Source organism: Mustela erminea, chromosome 7, assembly GCF_009829155.1.
Source record: "Mustela erminea isolate mMusErm1 chromosome 7, mMusErm1.Pri, whole genome shotgun sequence".
Classification (NCBI taxonomy): domain Eukaryota; kingdom Metazoa; phylum Chordata; class Mammalia; order Carnivora; family Mustelidae; genus Mustela; species Mustela erminea.
Genome location: NC_045620.1, coordinates 116,671,006 through 116,692,257, shown reverse-complemented (window position 1 = coordinate 116,692,257; position 21,252 = coordinate 116,671,006). Strand labels below are relative to the sequence as shown.

Sequence of the window (21,252 nt, the reverse complement as noted above, 5' to 3'; positions counted from 1 at the left end):
ATGGATGTAGGACCTCTGCTCTAACCACTTCCCCTTTCTTGGTTGATGGAAACTAAGAAACTCATGCAGAAGCAGGAGGAAATTTTAATTTTAAGAAAATTTCTCTTCAGGGGCACCTGGCTCAGTCAATTAACCATCAGACTCGATTTCAGCTCAGGTCATGATCTCAGGGTTGTGAAATGGAGCCCCGAATCAGGCTCTGTGCTGGGTGTGGAACCTGTTTAGGATTCTCTCTCTCTCTCTCTTTCTCTGCCCCTCCCAGCCCTGTTCATGCACTTGCTGTCTCTCTCTTTCTAAAAAAAGAAAATTTCTCTATAAAAGTTAAGTCCTACTTTATCAAAACACATCTTTATGCCCATTTTCACCCCTCAGGGTTTCCTCCTTAGGAAAACTCTCTGAGAGGAATCCCCATGGGTGCTCTCGGCACTCGAGAGCCTCTGCTTGGGCATCAGTCAAGTTCTAGAAGGCCTGGCTGGGCTCCTTCCAGGCCCTGGTCTTTGTGGGGCTCCTTCCAAGCAGGTCCGAGACCAGCGCTAGCGTCGGAGAGGTGTGCAGCCTGTGTGCTTGATATCCCCACCACTGCATATCAGGTCCTTCTTGCCAGAAACCTAAACACTCCTCCTTCCTCACTGAGACCCTGTCCTAAAGGGAGGGTACAGGTCCAATGACCTACCACCCCTGGGCAAGAACTGACTCAGCACTGCTCTGGGTGCCAATGGCAGAGCAGAGAGTAGGGTTCGCTGCCTCCCAGAACCGAGGCACTGAGGAGGGGAAGGGTGTGTTCTCCTGAATGATGTGTGTGCCAAGAAGGCGGGAGTCTCTGTTCAGGATCTGGGAGACACTCCAGACTCCCAGAGTTATGCTGAGAGGCAAAGGTGGGAGCAACTCCCAGGCATGGCTCCAAGCCCATGTCCACAGCGGCCAGCTCCTGCAGAAGACAGCCCTCCTGCCCGTGGGTCACAGGAGACACATTGCCCAAGGAATGAATCACACCGTGACGAGTGTGCCCAGGAAAGCCCTCAAAGGGCCCGGAGGCTGACAGGATGGCCTCAGAGCATCTGAAAACACCGACAGCCCCGTCCTCAGGAGAAGAGCCTTGGCTGCCTCAGCCCCCTGCCCACGCCACCCCGTGGGCCGACCCCAGCCCCCTCCTACACCCACAGCCCTGCCGCCGGGTCTCCAAGCACTCTACTTTGGACCTTCCCACCATGGCCTTGGTCTTCTCCTCTGTGTTTAGACAAAAAAGAAGAGAGAAATAAAGTTCCCCTAGTGTCTCTTCTCATCTTTCTTCTTGGAGACGGTGACACAGGGGACTCACCGGACCCCACCTGAAGGGAGGGAAGCCGCGTCCAGCCAGCCGTCAGCCTCACTCACCCAGTCCTTGTGGGGAAGGACATACTTCACGGAAGTACATTTTCCAGATAAAGTGTTGGCACAGTCTTCCTTAGATCTTTTTACTTGATACTTCATGGACGTGGCCATGACACAAATTACTGTGATGTACAATAACGTGCCACTGCCCTCCATGCCCACTGAGGTTGGGTAAAGCTGGGTTTGTTTGTTTTTTACCCCCTGGAGAGATTTCTCCTTTTCTCAGCAGGCTGGATGGCTAGGCTCCTGTTCATTTTTACAGTTCCTCCATGCCCTCTTTGCTCCTAACCAGACATCATCAATTCTTGCTGTGAACAGCGTGCCTCCTTCTAGCAAACCCTCCCCACTTTCCGAATGTGCATGGCGGGCTTGAGAATGAGCTAAGCAGGTTCATTAGAGCTGTATGTAAACTCAGAATGCAGAGGCTCCAAATAAGACCTTGGGTGGAGGGCATGTCTCCAGGGAGTAAGGTGCATGAGCTCTGAGCACACTCTCTGTCCCAGTCACTTTGGGAGCTCTGCTCTGCTCTGCTCCTCGAGGCCCAGCAGCTTGATCCAGGGAGGCAACACCAGCACAATGGAACCGGGAACCCTTTCAGTGATGATCAGACTTTAGCCCGGCAAAGGACCATACCATGGATTACATTCACAAACCCTTCTCTTTCCAGAAAGTAGGAGGGCTGGTGAAATTGTATCTTTCGAGAAGCCTCTTGAGAAATAAGTACATGGACAAGATTAACAATCCTCTGTTCTCAGGAAGCCTGAGCAATGGACGAAAGTCAAATACCGAGGAATGGAAGAAACATACTATCATCGTAATTTAGAGTTGCCGTGTATCTAATACTTAAGCTGTGCCAGTGTTTTAAGGGCTTTAGGAGGGAGGAGTACTTCCCACAAACACCATAAGAATAATTATAGGTATTATTACAATTCTGTGATATTGTTGTAATTATGTATGTTTTATTACAGTTATAGCTGTATTAATATAACATTGTAATATTGTATTATTATAATCCCATTTTAGAAACAAGGAAATATACCTGAGGTCATGCGTCGGGTCAGTGCAAGGATGAGATTTGAACCCGGGTCTGCACACTCCAGGTCTGTGCTTTTTGGTCATTTTCCCTTAAAGCCACACCTCCTCATTCTTTGTCATCAAAAGCATTCAGCAAGATGTGCTGCCTTCCCTCCCTGTAGACCCCACCCCTGTGGCCACCCTCTGGGGTTATCTGGATACAACGCTCCTTTTCAGAATGCAGCAACCCTCAAGGTCCATGAAAGGCACAGGTGTCTGTGACTCTCCCTTTCAACCCAGAATCAAACCTCGAAGAGATGGTTTGATTAGAGTCAGGGCTAACTTGCCCCAGTTGGAGAATCAGGTGAAATCTGGGGAGACAAGCCAAGAGGGGAGAGGCCAGCCCTCTGTCCTCCCTGCAGGATGGCAGTGATCAGGACCTGCGCGGCCAGGCTGTGGCTTCACCCCCAGAGATGTACAAACACAGCAGGGAGGCGCCAGCTGACTGGAGATCTAATTAGCAGTTTCACAAGCCCCACAGAGTGCCACCTGCAGACTGCAGCTCGGAGAATGGAGAAGCTCAAGTGCTGGGGGCTGTTGTTATTTAACACCAGGCTCAGCACCTGGGCCACGGGAGCGTGTCAGACCCGAATGCCCGGGGGCAGTTAGCTCTGGGACTGCATGCCTCTTCCAGGAGCCAGCCTTCCCTGGAAGGAGGCTCTCGGCACTCCTGCTATTGCCAAGAACCCTCTGAACAAGAGGCGGGGTCCAGTGCCCGCGCCAGGTACCAACAGAGGGACAACCGGCCAGGTGGCCCTCCTGTCTTTCTCCTCTTTCTTCCAGAGGCCCTTGGCATCTCTCCCACTGTGATTCCTGCGTGTTGCTGCTTTAGGAGCAGAGCCACAGCCACCCCGGGGCCCCCACTTACCCTGGCAAAGGTCCGGAAGCCCTGAAGGATGGGTCTGTAGCCCGTGCAGCGGCACAGGTTTCCTGGGGGCAGAGGGAAAAAGCTGCGTTGAAAGCACAGGCCCCAGGGCAGGGGAGGGGCTTGTGGCTTTGCTCCTGGCTCAGTAAGACGCTCAATTTGCTTATTCTGTTTTCTCTGCCTGGAACACCCCGTCCTCCTTTTATTCCTGATTTCAAAACTTCTAATGCTTCTTCCAGGAAGCCTTCCTAGACTGCCCAGATTGAATCAGGTGCTTCTTCTGGGCCCTCCCTTGATGCCTGATCATACATTATAAACTCTCTTCTCACTTAGAGTGCAAACTCCTTGAGGGTAGAGACTGTCTTTCATCCCCTGGGCCATCCCTGTGCTCCCTGAGCCTTGCATGGTGCCTAACACGATAGGACCCAATACAACAAATTGAATAAATGATGAATCGAAATGGTGAATGGATGGGGAACCTGTTCAATCCAGTGAACAGATACCTTATCTAGGCTCCCGGGCCCAGGAGGCAAGTTGGGAAACCTGCTCCAGCCCAAGGCTCAGAATCATGGCCACCCTCTTCCTCGTTATGCGGCCTTTGCAGAATCCTGCTCTAGTACAAGTGGAGGAGAAAGGGAGCCACGTGACTAGCCTCTGTGGAATTTCCCAAATGATCTCCTCCACGCCCACCTCCCAGAGCCACCCCATCCCAGGGCAGGAGGACACCTCAGGAAGAGAAACACTAAGGCAGGAGACCCCTGGAGGTCTCCAAACCATGCAAGTGTTCTTTAGACCGAGAGAGGGCTCAACTCCAGCCGACCTGCACCCCCAAATTGGGGCAGTCTGAGTCTTTCCTCTGGAGGGCAGTGCCTCCCTCTCTTAGCCCATTCCTGACTTGGGCTCTGGCCCTGCCCTAACCCCCACCACGCCCCATTTGCTATGCCCCGTCCTAGGTGGTGCCTGAAGGCCCCTACCTTGGAAGGCATTCTCAATCTCCTCCATGGTGGGCTCAGGCTGGTTCCGAAGCAGCGTGTACATGCTCATAACAATGCCGGGCGTGCAGAACCCGCACTGGGAGCCGTGGCTTTTGGAGATTCTCTCCTAAAATGGACAGAGGACATAGACCCACATGCTGGCAGATGCTCTCTCAGGCTCTCTGGATGACCCACGGGAAGCCCCAGCATGCCAGCAGGGAGGATGGGCGAGCAGTCCCTGCACGAAGTCGGTCCTCGGCCCAGTGGTGGCCTTGGCCAGCCACCAAGCCTCTCCAGGGCCATGGGTACCTCGCCTGCACCACGAGGGCCACCCTGGTACTTATCTCTGGAGCTGTGGTAAGGATTTAATGAGATACGTCACGTTAAACTCCTAACATTATTCTACCTGGCACATAGCAGGTGGTCAACCAACGTTGGTCATTCATAGGAAAGTCTCGTCGAAGAACAGTGACCATTAAAACCAGAAGGGCTTCTCACCCTCCATTCTCTGCACTGAACAGTGGAGGAAGGAGGCCCAGAGATTTAAGAGATTGAACCAAGAACACGCAGAGTGAAAGGAAGAGCGGTCTCACGTTCTTTTCATACTCTAGCCTGCAATCCAACAAACTGGCATTTATTAAGAACTAAATGAACGTTTGTTTTTTCCCCAAACTAGAATATCACTACATTCTTAAATGAAGGCAATGCCAGGAATCCATGGGAACATAAGAATCTGGAAATGTACCATATAGAATTTGTTATATGCATTGAATGTCACAGAATTCTCCTTTAAACTCTGCCAGATTTTTCGTACCAGGAGATTCACCATGTCCACATTATTATTATTATTGTTATTATTACTATTATTTTGTCTCCTGGGAGTTTCTCTTGGTACTTAAGTAAAATTACTGAAGTATTGTATTTCCAGTGCCTAGGATATACAAATGTTCCTCCACTTTATAAATATTTACTGTGCCAGGTGTGGTAAGGGCACTGGAAACAGAGCAATGAAGAAGAGAGACAAGATCTCCAGTCTCGTGAAGTTAGGAGGAGAAATACTGACAAAAGAAACAGGAAAATTCCAGGTGGAGATCAATGTTTTGTAGAGATTTAGTAGAGGCTGATGGGACCCGGAGTGACCAGTGGGCCTTTGGGAGTGCTCCGAAACAGCTTCTCTGAAGAGGTGCCTTTTAAGTTGAATTTAATAACATGACTTGAACCAGGGAAGAGTATATATGATCTAATTATGTTATTTAAGAATCACCCCAGGGGGGGCCTGGGTGGCTCAGTGGGTTGAGGGTCTGACTCTTGATTTTTGACTCAGGCCACAATCTCAGGGTCATGAGATCGAGCCCCATGTCAGGCTCTGTGCTGAGCACGAAGCCTGCTTAAGATTCTTGCTCTCTCTTTCCCTCTGCCCCTGCCCTGCTCTCTCTCCCTCTCCCTCTCTGCCTCTAATTCTCTCTCTTCTTCTCTCTCTCTGCCTGATTCTCTCTCTCCCTCTCTCTCTCCGCCTGATTCTCTCTCTTCCTCTCTCTCTCTCTGCCTCTGATTCTCTCTCTCCCTCTGCCCCTGCCCTGCTCTCTCTTTCTCTCTCAAAAAAAAAAAATTTAAGTTACTCCAGCTGTGGGTAGGGAATGAATAGGTTACAGGGGACAAGAGTAGAAATGGGGACCAGGACACAATGGTCCATGTAAGAGCGGAGGGTGGCTCAGACCAAGCAGTAAGAGGGTAAAGGAAATGAAGGCTTCGCCTTAGGGTTGGAAGTAAAGTAGACATCGCGTCTGGCTGGATTGGGTGTGGTGCAGGAGAGAAAGAACCAAAGGTGACCCCCAGATATTTATCTCCGGCAACTGGGCAGATGCTTTCGCCATTGACTCAGATGGAGGAAGACTGGGGGAAAAGGGCAAAAGTAGGGTTTGTGAAGTCCGAGATGAGCCATCCATATAGTGATGTCAAGGAGGCGGTTGGAATTATGAATCTAACCTCTGAGGAGAGGTCAAAGCTGAAGACGTAAGTGGGAGTGCCGCTGGCCCATAGATGGGACTGAACTCGCCTGGGCATGGGGGTTGTGCAGACGGCGAGGGGAAGGGGCCCGGCCAGAGCCCCGGGGGTGCTGCCGCAATTAGGAACTTGGTGAGCCTAGAGCCGGCCCCGAGTACCAGCCTGGAGGGGGGGAAGGTGAGCAAAGCATAGTGTCCTAGAAACCCCAAGGGAAAAAACCAATGGACAAGGAGAGGTGGAATCTGGCTCTACAGCTAACTCAGGGTCCAGTAAGCACATGGGGATTAAGAATCTGTACCACTGGAAAGGGAGGGGTTTGGTGGATTCATCAGATACGGTCCCTGTGTTTAAACTCTTCCGTCTTTCATCTGCTTGTTTCCAATTACAAGCCCGAATTCACCCTCTCACCTCTCCTGCAGGTTGGACAAGTTTAGTAATTTCCCCTTTTGCTGCCTAAGAAGTGAAGCATTATGGGCGCTGTGATCTCACGTGACTCGTGCCAGCTGCCCTGCCCCTCCCCCGAGAATAAGCAGCTCGCTCAGCCCCAGGCTCTAGCCCAGCACCCACATCAGGTGCCCCAAAAGGCATGATCTGAGCAGCGGGTCTCCTCAAGTGGCCAACGGGCCTGCCTCTGGCACCTTCTGTGACTGTAATGTCTGGAAGACCCCCTGCCTCAGTTTCCCCATACGAGAAGCAATGGAAATGATGGCCTTTCCTTCACACAGTGCTCTGGTCCTGTGTGTTGCCATGTTGCCTAAAAATGTCCTGATTCTTTCCACAAAACCTCAGATTCTTTCCACAAAACCTGTCCGCTCTTGGTTCCTAATTTCAATCCACTGCCGGGCAGCCTGATACCATCAGAAAAAAAAAAAAAAAAAAAAATCTCAGTCCGACACTCAGACGCCTCTGTTCTCTCATTAAGCCCTTACTAACCTCCCTGTTAGTGGGGTAGAGGCCTAGCAGCCCACATCCATATCCCCTGCAGGGGGCCGTCGAGAGGAGTCATGGGATTACCATTCCAGCAAGCAGGGAGTAGGTGGGCTTTTAATCAAGGGCACAGGGCATCTGAAACCTTGAACCCGAGACAGCAGGGGTTTCCTAAGCACACGCAGGGGCGGGGGTGGGGGGTGGGTGAGGCGCTCCCTTGCCCCCCTCCCGCCAGGTCTGGCATAGGCAGCCTGCCCTGGCCACCCGGTCATGCTGACCTCGTGGTTCCCTCAGGGTCATGTCATGTCACACCCACGGTGGCCCCAGGAGGGAGCTGCAGGCCTGGGGCCCATTTTTCTGCCTCACAGCTGCACCCCTCCCCCCAACCCAGCTTCTTCCCTCCCAGGAGAAGGAGGTGAGGGACGCAGCCCGGCCACAGTGCCTCTTGCCCGGGCAGCGACACTCAGCCTCACAGCCCAGAACAAGTCTGCGGCCCTGGCTTGAGCCTCCCTGGCCTCCGGTTACCTGCACGGGATGCAGCCTCGACTTCGTGCTTCCGATCCCTTCCACCGTCGTCACAGCAACATGATGCAAAGAGCAGATGGGGGCCAGGCAGGCGTTGGCAGAAAAGTGGCTGGAGCCCCAGATTAAGGTCATTCTGTGGTCCACTCGAGCCACCGGAGACTTAGAGGGGCTTTGTGATGACCCCTCCCTCTACGTTACATTCTGGGCTCTTCCCTGGGTATCCTTGCCTCTCTACCCTGGCCTCTGGGCTAGCAACAAAGGAGGCTCCCCACACCCCGGTGAGGCACGAGCCCCTGCAGGGTCCTGCGGGGCACTGGGCCTCCAAGCTGGAACACGAGGGTCATCCTCAGTCACCTCAGTCACCCCCACCCTGGAGGCTGAGTCAAGAGGAAATTTCTGGCAGGTTCCAAGCCCAGTGCTTGCTCCTCTGCCCGCAAGGCCCTTCTTTAGCCTCTTCAATTTCAGAACATCCAGTCACGTTGCCCCCCTGCTCTCACCCCCTTGTCTCCCATCCTCTGTGGGGGAAAAAGCAGGGGGCGATCCCCAGGAAACATGAGACACCAGCCCCTTAAACAGAGGTTTTTGATGTCCATTTTTTCTATTCACCATTCATCCATGTATACAAGCAGCACCAGTTTCTGAGTCCAGTCAGATGGCAGGCACTCTACTGAGGGCCGAGGAAACAAAGGTGAGTGAGATGTTCTTCAATAGCCCACGGTCAACCCAGGAAAATGTGTGAAGCCTGGGTGAAGGTGCAGTTTAGACAGCTATGGTAAGTGTTTCAGGAGGGCTGAGCACAGAACACTCTGGGACCAGCACAGACATGGGGTACCTAACCCAGTCCTGGGAAGTCAAGGAAGGCTTCCCGGAGGAGGTGTTATTTTTCCCAGTCCTGAAAAGCGAGCAAGAGCTGGCCAGGTGGCGAAGTCCTAGAAGAAAGGACATTCAAGACCTGGACAACAGCTTCTGCAAAGACCAGGAAATGAGTAGGCCACGAGTGTCAGTAGTCCACAGTTGTCCCTGCAAGGATGGAGTGCTGGGCCCGTAGAGAGAGCTATCTGGAGAGGAAAGGTGGGGCACACCGTGAGGGGCCCTGAGAACTAAGCAGAGATTGGACTTTACTCCAAAGGCAGTGGAGTCTGACCGAAGGATTTCATAGGACTGGAAATGAGTCTGGGTCTAGAAAGTTCATCTATGCATACACACACACACACACACACACACACACACACAACATAACCCCTGCCTCATAGTCCTTGCATCACCACCAGCCAGTGGGCAAAGGATACACAATCTTGTTCTGGAAACGATCATACTTGGAAAGCATCACGGTGCAAGCCCCACAGCCGCCTTCGCCACAGCCCAGCTTGGTCCCGCTTAGCCTCACTGGGTGGTCGAGGGTTAAGGAACACAAATTCATAGAAGGATCTTTGCTGGGCTGTTGGGAAGTGCATGCGCACAGCTGTAAGTATAGAGTCATCCATTGGCACACACAGGCTCGGGCCCCTCAACCCAGGGAGGCCGTAGACCCACATGGTCCCCTCATCCCGGAATTCTGCACTGTGACCCGGAAGGCGGAGAATGGGACCATCTCCACTGCACAGATGAGGAAAAGCATCAGGGTCCCATCAGAAAGCACTCAAGTATTCTCCAGGACTGGAGTCCTACTGCTCTCCAATCCTGGAGATGTTTCTTGGCATCAGGAGCTTCCTGGTCTGGTCTTAGGGGATCCCAACCCTATGGTCTCACTGCGCAGGGGGATCAGTCACCTCAAAGGCTGAGCACATGGGGTGACCCTCATATCACCACAGCTGGGTGTACAATGAAGCCACTCGGGCCAGACAGAGACATTGATCTGTTCTGGGACCCATTGAGTCCTGCTTGTCACCTTGAATCTTTTGGGTTGGTGAAGTTCAGGAACCAAAGTGAGAGTTGGACCAAGGGCTTCTGAATATCTTCCCATAGGATATGTGACCAGAAATGAATATAATCTTTGAGGTTGGGGGCCAGGAGTAGCAACATCTCTTACATGTCCTTGCAGAAGTAGTCTGATAACTTTGAGTCTGCTAGTGTGCCTAAGTACTAGGCTATTCTAGAGAGCAGCACTGACCATGGCCCTTTTCCCTGAGACACATGAGCTCCATGGCTGCTTTTCCTGCAGGCTGTAGGCCTCTGAGCCGTCCAGCTCTCTGCCGAAGGTGGAGGTCATTATCACTGGTCGCTTCCCTCATTTGCAAGATGAAATGAAACTTCATCATGAATTCTAGGCAGCCATTCATGGTCTGATCATTCAGTCATTTAAGTAATATTTATTTCTTACCTGTAATATGCTGGACATTAGTCTCTTTAAACATATAGCATCTTATACTTGAAAAAGACTTATACCCATGGACCCAGTTGATTTTCACAATAATTTCATGAGCAAGGGAGTCAGGAGCTGCTGTTTCTCCACAGATTAAAACAAAACAAAGAAAACTGGGGCCCAGGAGGTAAGGTGGGCCCAGAAAGGCAACACGGTCACTCAGGTCACCTTGTGTGAGGGTCCAGACACAATCATCCGACTCCAGATTTGCGGACTCCTCCCTTCACCATGTGGCTCCCTCTTCTAAAACACAACTGGGAAGAGCTCTCTATACCCTAAGTTATTCCTCTGACTCCTCAGAATCTATGCAATGAGCAATAATTCAGACAACTTAATAGTCCAAAGTCTACCAGAATCTTCCAGCTGGGGGATTTTTTTTCAGAAGGCAGAATAGCAGTCAAGCCTGGGGTTTTCCTCTTTTCCAGAACTCTCAGAAATGAACTCTCATGGCGGTCAGCCAAAAGCCACCCAACCTTCACTTCTGTGAAAACTTTCAGTTTCAGATTTCATTTGAGATTTAACCTTCAAACTAGCAACTGCCATGATCAGGAATATCTGAGGCTCTGGGGCCTTCAAAACTTCATCAGAAAACTAGCATTGGTGTCCACAATGTCTGAAAATGTGCCTGTCTCCTCAGACCCCCACCCCCCACCCCGCCAGGTACAGGGGCTGGCAGTGGAGTTCTGTACAGTCTCCTGATCCTACTGAGTCATTTCACCAGGTTCATGGGCCATGAAACTCCAGACTCACCCTCTCTCAATGGAAAATCTAGGACAAAGTACGCTGGAGCTGGACATCATCTGATAAGAAGTACGTGAGCCAGAGGGAAGTCTGTGGACTTCAGGCTCGCTTCTGTGGGTATGGCAACTACGCTCTGCTGTCCTGGAACAGGGCACCTGAATGAGCCACTGGACATTCCTGACTCCGGGAGTGAGGGGGATTAGTTAGCAGAAGTTGGGATGAGCGACATCCCAACAACCAACCCTGAAGAGTTTCTAGCATGACTAGAATGTTAAGAGCATGCCTCTAGGTTTCAGTCAAGCTCTGCCAGGATTGGTCCAGAATAGACGAGCAAGAAGCAGGTCCCTTCTCATGTGTCAAACTCACTTCCTCCTCTGTCAGAGGCACTGCTATGGGGATCAATGAGCCCACCTATGAAAATCACCTTGAACTCTATCTATGTACAGTAAGTGCTCAGGAATCCCCTGTCCCTTGCCTCTCAGTGTGCCATCTCCACAGTGGATGGCACTCCACACACTTCCCCACTCTGGAATCCTTTCTCAACAAACACACCTTCCTCTGACATTCCTTCCACCTTCACAGAACTGGAAAGATTTTCTGGAAAGCCTCAGTGAAGATCTCCTGAGAGAGGCCAACTCCTCCTGAGGGGAATTAGTTCACCAGGGCCAATGAGGGCCTTTCACGGATACTCATTTTACAGGCCCGGGATTAAACCCTAGCATCACGAGAGTCTTACCTGGAAGAAATCCTAAGAAACATCAAAACACAATCCTCTCATTCGACAGTTGATAATTTTATACCTGGAGAGCTCAAAATAGGTCCCAGGGTCACACAACTGCTGAGTGACAGAGCTACAACTAAGATGCAGGGGTCCAGAGCCCTGGCTCCAGAGCTCTGTCCTCCACACTTTACTGGCTTCCCACAGTCACTAGAAAATAACATAAGGCCTAGAGAATGAACCCCCACTGTCCTGCGCCACACCCTCACCCCAAAGTCAGGATACGTTTTCTTCTCAGGTAGGCCAAAAGGGTTGTTTCTGGATCTGCATTTTTCTCCACCACCTATAAGAACAAAAACAAAAGAAAAATGTATCCTAGGTATACTTAGCCACTGCCTTACCCAAGAGTTTGTCGAGTTAATAGGGATGTGCCCAATATATCATGAAAATGAAGGTCTTGGGGCGCCTGGATGGCTCCGTCAGTTAAGCATCGGTCTTGGGCTCAGATAATGATCTCAGGATCCTGGGATCAAGTCCCTCATTGGACTTTCTGCTCAATGGGAAGCCTGCTTCTCCTTCTCCCTCTGCCTGCTGCTCTGCCTAGTTGTGCTCTCTCCCTCTCTGTCAAATAAATGGCAGCCGCAGATCCTCATCTGTGCCCCAGGCATGTGCCATCTCAGAGAGTAGAGGGCCAGTCTGTTGGCCTGTGCTGCAAGTCATTGGCTCTGATAGCCCAATGCCAAAAACATAACACATGTCAGACATGGAGAAGAAATCTCAAGCCAGAAGTCCACAAATGGTTTATTCAATAAGATAGAAAAGTTGCCTATAAAGTGAGGTGCCAGTTTCTGATGCAAAGAGTCAAAGGAAATCCACAAAAACCTGCATCACTACTCCTACCCATCCTATGTTGGGTATGAAGGTAATAGGGTTTGGGTGACTAGGATGGTTAAGGAGAGAGAATACGTGACAAGAGTTTCTTTAGAGAGAGTGACACTATGAATCTTACATTTTCCTAAGGTTGAGGAGAGGAGGTATCTGCCTCATGCCTCAAACTTCATGAGGGGGCTTCCATGGCTCTACACAGGAAGCTAATATACAGCCTTTGTGAGATGGAGGATATGGTCGTCTGGGATCTCTGAAAGCTAGAGATAGGCTTAACAGAGAAGCTGAAGAAGAAATGGCAGTGTTGGGATCGGTGTGCACTCCCAGAGTCTGGGAGGGCAGAGGATGTGAAATGCTGGCTGTGGACCTGGTGTAGGTCATGCAAGAGAGAGTGAGCTGGTGTGGAGGTGTTTAAATCATCCCCCAAGCACTGACTATGGAAGGTTTTGGACCTCTAAGAGGGTTTATACAGAGGACCTCCCACAACTGGAGGCTGAGGAAGGGCGATGGGCCAGAGAAAAGCACATGCCCCATGTCATGAGACTTACAATGGAATGTTCCCAGTGGTGGGAAGCCATCTTCCACCAGTACTGACTTAATGAGAAATTTCTTCTAACCCCACCTCTCTATCCTGAACTGAGGCTGTGTATAGAAACTTAGAAATGACCATAGGATTTTTTACTCATTAAGAGCAATCCAAGAAGTCATAAAACTGCCAGAATTCGCCCCCTGAAAAAAAGTTTAAGGGAAAGCAGAAAATCAAATTAGTTTCCTTTCATTAAAACACCCCACAAGTCCAGTTTGTTCAAAGTCCTAGTTACAAAGTTCACACAGGAAGCTATTTCTTTTCTCTTGGAGAACTCATAAATGCACAAATAAAGATCCCTATCACTTTGCTTGGAAATGACAGGAAGAGCCTCTTAGCTTACTGCCTTCCCCCTGAGCTATGCCTTCCTCATCTTCTAGCTCAGCTTCCATCACATCCATCCCCTGCTCTGTGCCTCCCGTGACTTCCCACGTATGCCAGGTAACATTCAAGTTCCCTGGGCTATCTTCCAAGGCCCTTTCCCATATGTCTGCAATCTTCATTTTCAGCCTTTCCCCCTCCTATTTCCATATGAACCTGGTCTTCACATCCCAGAGAAAATACAATGTATACCTCTGACTCCGTGCCTTCAACTATTCCATTCTTCTTCCACCTGCATTTTGACTTACAAGACCCCAAACACTTCCCCAGCAAAGGCTTTTATATCATCTCAGCCATGAGTGGTCCAACCTTCCTTGCATTCCTACAGAGAATGGCTACGCTCCTCTCACAGCATGGCTGCAGGGTTGGCCCAGCAAACACCATGGAACCCTCTCTGAACAGGACGCCAACGGGTATTCCAGAGGACAGACATTTTGTGGGGATATGAGCTTAGGAAATGCTGGGTTCAGCATATTGTTCTGATAAGATTTAAGCATCAAAACCAATAATATCTCTAATGGATTATAACCCATTAAATAAGATTAAAACTTATGAGTCCAAAGTGATACCTAATAAATAAACAAATTGGAGAGATGAGTAAGTTCATTCTGATGGAGGAATGCCAACTAATGAATCCAGTTAGCCATCTTGCAATCAGCACAGTAAATGAGCCAGTCTAGAATTATCCATGGGTGCTAAAACTAGTAGGTGAGAGTTTGATGATCAAGATATTCACATAAACTCAAAGGATCTTCTTACAGATTATTTGCTAATGCCTGCCTCTCTGCTTACTTGTGGTCTCTGTCTGTCAAATAAATAAATAAAATCTTTTAAAAAAAAAAAAGAAAGAAAAAAAGGAAACTTAAGAGACACAGCAACTGAATAAATAGTATGACCCTGAGTCCCAGGCTTGGGAGAAAAGTTATCAATGACATCATTGGGGAAATTGGAAAATGTTGCAGAAGTGCTATAGATTAGGTAATAGTATTATATCAACACTTTATTTCCTGATTTTTATAGAGACTAGTTCTATAAGAACGTTGTACTTTTGGTTTAAGGGTTAGAAGGGCATGATGTTGGAAATTTACCCTCAAATGGTTCAGAAAGAAAATTTTATACTTTGTGTATTTATTGCTATTAATTTTATACATAAATAAATATTTAACATTATGTAGGTACTTATATACATCTATATATCTACATATGTACCTATACACATATCCATATATGTCTTATGCACGTGCTTATCCCATAAACACCTATTTGTTGTGTGTGTGTGTGTGTGTGTGTGTGTGTGTGTGTACAGGGAGAGAGAGAATGAAGGAGATAATGATAAAGCAGATGTGATAAAATGTGAACAGTTGGTAAAGGTGTGTAGCCTATTGAGTGTTTCTTTGTATGCTTTGTACAATATTTTCGTACACTTAAAATAATTTCAAAAAGCAAAAAAAAATTTTAAATAATTCTCTTCAGTAGAGGATTTCCAATGGCACTTAATACTTGTGCATTCATTCTGTCCTCATTAATTGGACACCTGCTGGATGCCGACACTGTGCTAAGTGGTTGAAGAATATCTGAAAAGAGAGGGCACATGGGTGGCTCAGTCGGTTAAGACTCATGGTTTCAGGTCATGATCTCACGGGTCGTGGGATGGAGCCCCGTGTCCAGCTCCACACTCAGAGGGGAATCTGCTGGACAGTCTCTCCCTCTGCCCCTCCCCCAACTCTCACATGTGCACATTCTCTCTCTCTCTCTGCCCCCTCTCCCTGTAAAATAAATAAACATTTAAAAGAAGAATATCTGAAAAGAGCATTTTGTGGGCCTAGTTTTCTGTAAAATACATTTTGTAACATATTACTTTGCCTAATTATAATCCCTCTCTTTAACTGGTCCCTAAGGTCCCGAGGGGCAGGTGGCTGGCCTTTTCTCGGAGACCATACTCACCCGTGCCAATGTACCCCACAGGCACAGGCTTGGCAGGAGCTCGTAATGTGAGTGAGTGAGTCAAAGCCACCATGAGGCTCTCTGTAGCTGCCACCTGCTTCTGTGGGAATCACCCCCACCTTTAGCTGTGCCCCTCACACCCAGTCGGCCAGACTCCTCCATGCACCACAGTCTCTACCAAACAGAAAGCTACTGCTGAGATACTCTAGAATCCTGCCCACAAAATGACTGTCACTACAGTAACACCAAAATCCTGGGCAGCTCTTTCTTTCCCTCCAATTCTGACTCTAGAACAGAAGACATGGAAACGATCATCATCAAGGCCCATCACCACCACAGAAGCCCCCTGAGGTATTTGATCATTGGCCTCAGGACCTCTCCAGAACCCCAGTCAGCAGAGACAGAGTTCTGGACAGACTGAAACAGGGAGAATAAGAGAATAAGGCTTACAATGAAGAGTGAATCACCCATTCCAACAGCTTCTTTGGTAACTTCTTTGCACAATATCCAGTAACAAAAGATCTAGATCTAGCAAGATCTTGGAAATAGAAACGGGAACGCACGTACTCACAGCCACCTTGATCTGACTGGGGATTCCTGCTTGGTCTTGTGTGCAAAGCATGGCTTTTACTCATCATCACTTCTTAGATTGCCTCTCCACCTTTCTAGCACTTTCTCAAGAGGCTACAGGCATATGGCATCAGAGCAACTGACACTAGGAAAACTTACAGAGATAGTGGGTTTGATATGACGATACCATCTAAAAATGTTAAATTGCTTTCCTGAAGTGGATCCGAGATACAGGAGGAAACAACCCCGCCAGGCCAGATTTCCTCGAAACGTGCCTTTCCGTGTCCAGTGCGTCACAGCACACCATCCCTAAGGAAGAGCACGACCTCGTCCTGTCACATACGAATTGATGGCATGGTAAATAAGAGAATCTTGGAATAAGATGTGGCCCTGGAAGTCATTGAATCCAGCTGCTCACTCAATGTAAAAACCATTTAGAAAAATTTCACCGAAGATGTTTCATGTAAGGAATATTTCTAGAAAGTCAATTCAACCATTTTTTGGATCTCTCTGAGGCAATCGCTGAATGCAGCAAAGTTGTTGGAAATGCTGGGTGTAAAATTTCACAACCACCAACAGGGAAGCTGTGCCCTACCTCTTGGTTTGCTGCCAGATGCCAATCCTCAAAAGAAATTGACATGGAGAGACACACGGAACCTGGAAAAACATGGCTGACCCCACCCTCAGCACCTCCCGGTGGCACGCCTCACATTGAACCCAGTGGTCTTCAGATTGCCGTAGCTCACAGAATTCCCTTGCTAGTCACCCAGACACATCCTGACCATTTAAGCACCAGATGCCCCATGAAGCTCATTTTAGCTCTGGAGAATTACCTCAAACGTTGCCTAATTTCTCAACTCAAAAACACCAGTAAAGCAAAACAAAGAAAATTATCCTTCTTTGAGGGCCCCTTGGCACAGTCACCCCTCACACTCTCCACATGGCCATTTGCAAGGTAGAACTATGGCTGTCCTTTCACTGTCCCTTTCATTCCTGACCTGGGAGCTGGAACAGACTGGAGCATCTCAGCAGGGCTCGAGGGAGGGGGATGGGGACAATGCAATGTGCTTGCACGCTCCCTCCCAGCTCCTGTGGTGAAATTTGCAAGGATTCGAACCCTTGCAGGGCCTGGAGGACTGGTCTCCATGTCTGAAGTCCCCTTCTGCTCAACACCCCACCCCCCACGCTCCCGTGTCCCTGCCTACCAACAAAGTTCATCTGAGTGGGCAATTTTTATCAAAATATTTATATAAAATTTTTATAAAATTTTATAAAATTTATATAAAATATTTTATAAAAAATATAAAATATTTATATGCAGTATTAAGTGCAGGGAGGGGGAGAAACATGCCCCTTATGAAAAAGAAAAAAAAAAACATCGTGGCTTGCCCCAAGATGTTAGTAATGTCCTCATACAAGCTAGTTGTCACATTAGCCTTGAAATGCCAGAATCAAACACTATGTCTCTCTCACACCCTGGTATTAGCAAGAAAACAAGTTCCTGTTCCTTCTCTCAGCAAAGAGAACAACAAAAACCAGAGGACAAATTGGATTAAACACAGAAATAGAGGCGTGGTCGGTGACCTCCAGTCTCGTGACCCTGTGCCCCTGCCTTGGCTTTGGGTCAGGGTCTCTGCTGCTGCACACCAAGTGGGAATTCAAGCCTCTCTTCTTGCTTGCCTCCCCGGACATGCCTTTGCCCCTGGAGCATCCTGTCTATGTTCCAGGTCTGAGAAGGGTTTCTTCCCCCAGTGTTACCCAAAATGCAGCAACGACTTTGGAGGGAGGGAGAGAAGAGACGGGAAATGAGTGAGAGAGGAGAGAAAGAGAAAGAACAGAGCCAGCGTCTTCCAAAGAACAAACATCAGGCCCTGGGAGGGCAGCAGAGAAGTCGGACCTGAGGCCAGCTCCTTCTTACCTTCTTGCCATTCACAAAGAAAACCAACTCATCGGCTGTCATTGTTACAGGTGGGGTCCCCGAACTCCAGCTCTTCACTCCCAGAAGGCACTGACACACCGCCTGGCTCAGCAGCTTGAAAAACTACACCTCCCCCCAAAAAATGAAACTTGGCCAGCCAATAGGAGAAAAGCAGCCTAGAGCTCCAGGGCACCGGGAGGGCTTGGCAAGAGCCAGCGGTTTATGTAATGAGGAAAACGCAAACAATCTTAGGCAGGAAACCACACCTCCAATAGCTGTGTCAAAGAGCACGGAGGCCCGGGGGAGGGCTGGTGGCCAGGTGACCCATGGTCTTAAGCACCACCCTCCTGGAACCTGCTCCATCGCCCGAAGGAGGAAGGGCCCAAGTCAGAGCCCTGGGATAAAAAGGATTCACACCTTCCCCTCCACACTTGGCATTTTCCCATTCGGGTGTACAGCAACCCGGGCTCAGCACTTACACGGACGACGCATTCTCACACGGCCCGGAGGAGCTGCCACAAGGTCACGAGCCATGGAGCCCAGCGATCCAGAACCAAAACCTGGCATCTGACCTTGGCCATGTTGTCTCCAGAACTGCCGTTTTCATCCTGTAGATGGGCCTACGAATGGCACCGAGAGCAGAAGGCAGAGAGACAAATGATATGTTTCCGGAATGTGTTGTAAGTGTGCCAAGAACCAAAATCTTGACTACTGTCGTGAATGAAACACAACAAAAACTATCCTGTTGACACACCATTTCTTTTTTTTTTTTTAATTTTTTATTTTTTATAAACATATAATATATTTTAATCCCCCGGGGAACAGGTATGTGAATCACCAGGTTTACACACTTCACAGCACTCACCATAGCACATACCCTCCCCAATGTTCATAACCCCACCCCCTTTTCCCCAACCCCCCTCCCCCCAGCAACCCTCAGTTTGTTTTGTGAGATTAAGCTTGTTTTGTGAGATCTTGTTTTGTGAGATCACTTATGGTTTGTCTCCCTCCCAATCCCATCTTGTTTCATTTTTTCTTCTCCTACCCCCTTAACCCCCCCTGTAGCATCTCCACTTCCTCATATCAGGGAGATCATATGATAGTTGTCTTTCTCTGCTTGACTTATTTCACTAAGCATGATGCCCTCTAGTTCCATCCACGTCGTTGCAAACGGCAAGATTTCATTTCTTTTGATGGCTGCATAGTATTCCATTGTGTATATATACCACATCTTCTTTATCCATTCATCTGTTGACACACCGTTTCTGAGGGTCTTCTCTGTTTGTTTCTCCCAGGAAACGGCCCCTGATAAGTGATCAGAGTAACTCATTAAGAATATTTCAAAATATCGAATAAATTAAAATACCCACACCTTCCAGGCCCTGGCCAAGTTGACACAGAGCTGCAAACTTTCCCCCTCCAGTACCCATTACCTGCTGGTGTGCATGCACAGGCACACAGCCCACCTGGGCAGCACCAGTGACACTCCGTGGTCAGCCCCTAGCTGGGCCTCCCCCATACACACACAGGCACAACTGCACCAGCATTCCCTCTGGTCTTTAGTCCTGGAACAGCCAGCCTCTCTGCAGTGGGTCACTCCCCCTGATCCCCACGCAGGCTACATGGGGAAAGAAAAGAGTCTTAGGCACATGACCTCAGGGGGATGGCCCACTAGGACATTATCAGCACAAGGCTTTCTCCTTCCACACACTTCATCTAAGTAGGAGATGAGATCTCACCTACAGGGAGACAAACCATCCTCATTTGGCCCCAACTCTTCTGGTCAAAGCACTGACACTGTGACCAGTCTCTCAGTGCATGGCAAACTGGGATGGCTGATCACCATAAACCAGTGGTTCTTCACTGGGGGATTGGGAGACATAGAGGAGACATCCCCATGTCCATATGCTTCAAGGTCATGACTGAGAGATGCTACAGGTTTCTAGTAGCTAAGAGGACAGCGACGCTACTAAACAGCCTCCCAATGTATAGGACAGCCCCCCGCAACAAAGAATTATCTGGTCTGAAGAGGTCAATAGAGTCAAGATTGAGAAACCCTGCTCTAAAAAGAAGAAGAGAGAAGGAGGTAGGGAGAAGCAGAGCAGCTGATTGCGGGCAGTGTTTCATAATAGCTCCATCCTCCCTGACCACACTAACTCACTCCTCAGGGCTAGGGAGACTTTTCCTCCGTCCACTGATCTGCCCAGTTTTGCAAGCCCCCTGCTTTCCACTGGCTTAACTCTGGCCATATTCCCAGGAAACTCTCAAGATCCAGAGGGAGGACGGAGAAAGAAGTTCGGGTTGGGGGTTAAGTAGTTTGGCTTAAATAATAGCTCTAGCACCTCTGTGAGACTTTTGGCAAAAATCGCTCTCTTGGCTTCAATCTGATCTACGAAAATGGGGTAACTGCCTCCTTTGTAAGAATCCTGCCAGGTAAGGATGAGAGAGCCCTAGTTTAGGCAGCCGATCTTCAGCCCTTCTTGGTCATCTGGAGGTCAAATTCCTCTCTGTTATTGTGGAGCATTAAGAAAAACAGAAGTGAGATAGATATTGAACAAAGGCTTCTGTTGTTCAGATTTCATTTCTGCGGTAACTGTGGTAACTCGGTTATTTCTGTAATACGGAAATTTGGCAAAACGCTGACTTTGTATGATTATTGATTGTCAAAATATCGGTGACCATTTCCTTCTCTGTGCTTTTCTAAAATATTACAAATTAGAGGAACCATCTCAAAGAAGCACTTTTCACCAAGCTGAAGACCTCCTGCTTATGCTTTCCATATTGAGACAAGAATTCTCAAATTTGGGCTGAATTCATGGATTTCGTGCTTTGGGGTTTGGGCAACTGTAACTTACAATACATTAACTTAACACATTTTTTCCTAAGGAATGCCTTAGTTTATAATAGGCACTGTATTGGCGTGAGCTCTCAAGTCTGCAGGAGAGCCGGATAACCCCTGAGACCTCCCGGACAGTCCTGGAATAATTTCTGGAAATCAAGAGTTAAGAATGAAAAGGGCCGAATCCTAATTTCTGGAACAGCGAGCTCCCTTGGGGCCAAGTGCTCCCAGCAGGAAGTGACGAAGAAGCAGAAGGCTAGCCGAGGACAGAGCACAGCTGACATCCTGAAACCTCCTCCCCGCGCCCCCCCCAATCCTGGGTGGATTTGTGTAACATTCTTTCTGGAAGCTCCCAACCCTCTTAAAGTTCAACCCTTGCTAGAGAGAAAAACAACCTGAACTTGACAATGGCAAGACCTCTGGTATTGCAATCAGCCACCCCTCACTAACCCTGGAGGCAGCAGCTCTTTCTGCCCATGCGTCCTGTCCCTGTGCTTTAATAAACCACCATTTTGCACCAAAGATGTCTCAAAAATTGTTTCTTGGTCGTCGGCTCCGGACCTCACCC

The 21,252-nt window shown here is 48.9% G+C and overlaps 1 protein-coding gene across 2 annotated transcripts in view; it reads right to left on the bottom strand.

Moving 5' to 3' along the window:
- XDH (xanthine dehydrogenase) overlaps positions 1–18,042 on the bottom strand; it is a 61,143-nt gene extending 43,101 nt beyond the window's left edge. For both annotated transcript variants that reach the window (XM_032353048.1, XM_032353049.1), the window contains exons 1-6: positions 17,846–18,042; positions 11,847–11,904; positions 9,030–9,126; positions 7,741–7,849; positions 4,285–4,411; positions 3,314–3,375 (exon numbers count right to left, since the gene is read on the bottom strand). In XM_032353048.1, coding sequence (XP_032208939.1) covers positions 3,314–3,375; positions 4,285–4,411; positions 7,741–7,849; positions 9,030–9,126; positions 11,847–11,904; positions 17,846–17,887 — 495 coding nt within the window. In that variant the 5' untranslated portion in view covers positions 17,888–18,042. The remainder of the gene's footprint in view (positions 1–3,313; positions 3,376–4,284; positions 4,412–7,740; positions 7,850–9,029; positions 9,127–11,846; positions 11,905–17,845) is intronic.
- Positions 18,043–21,252: the final 3,210 nt, after the last annotated feature.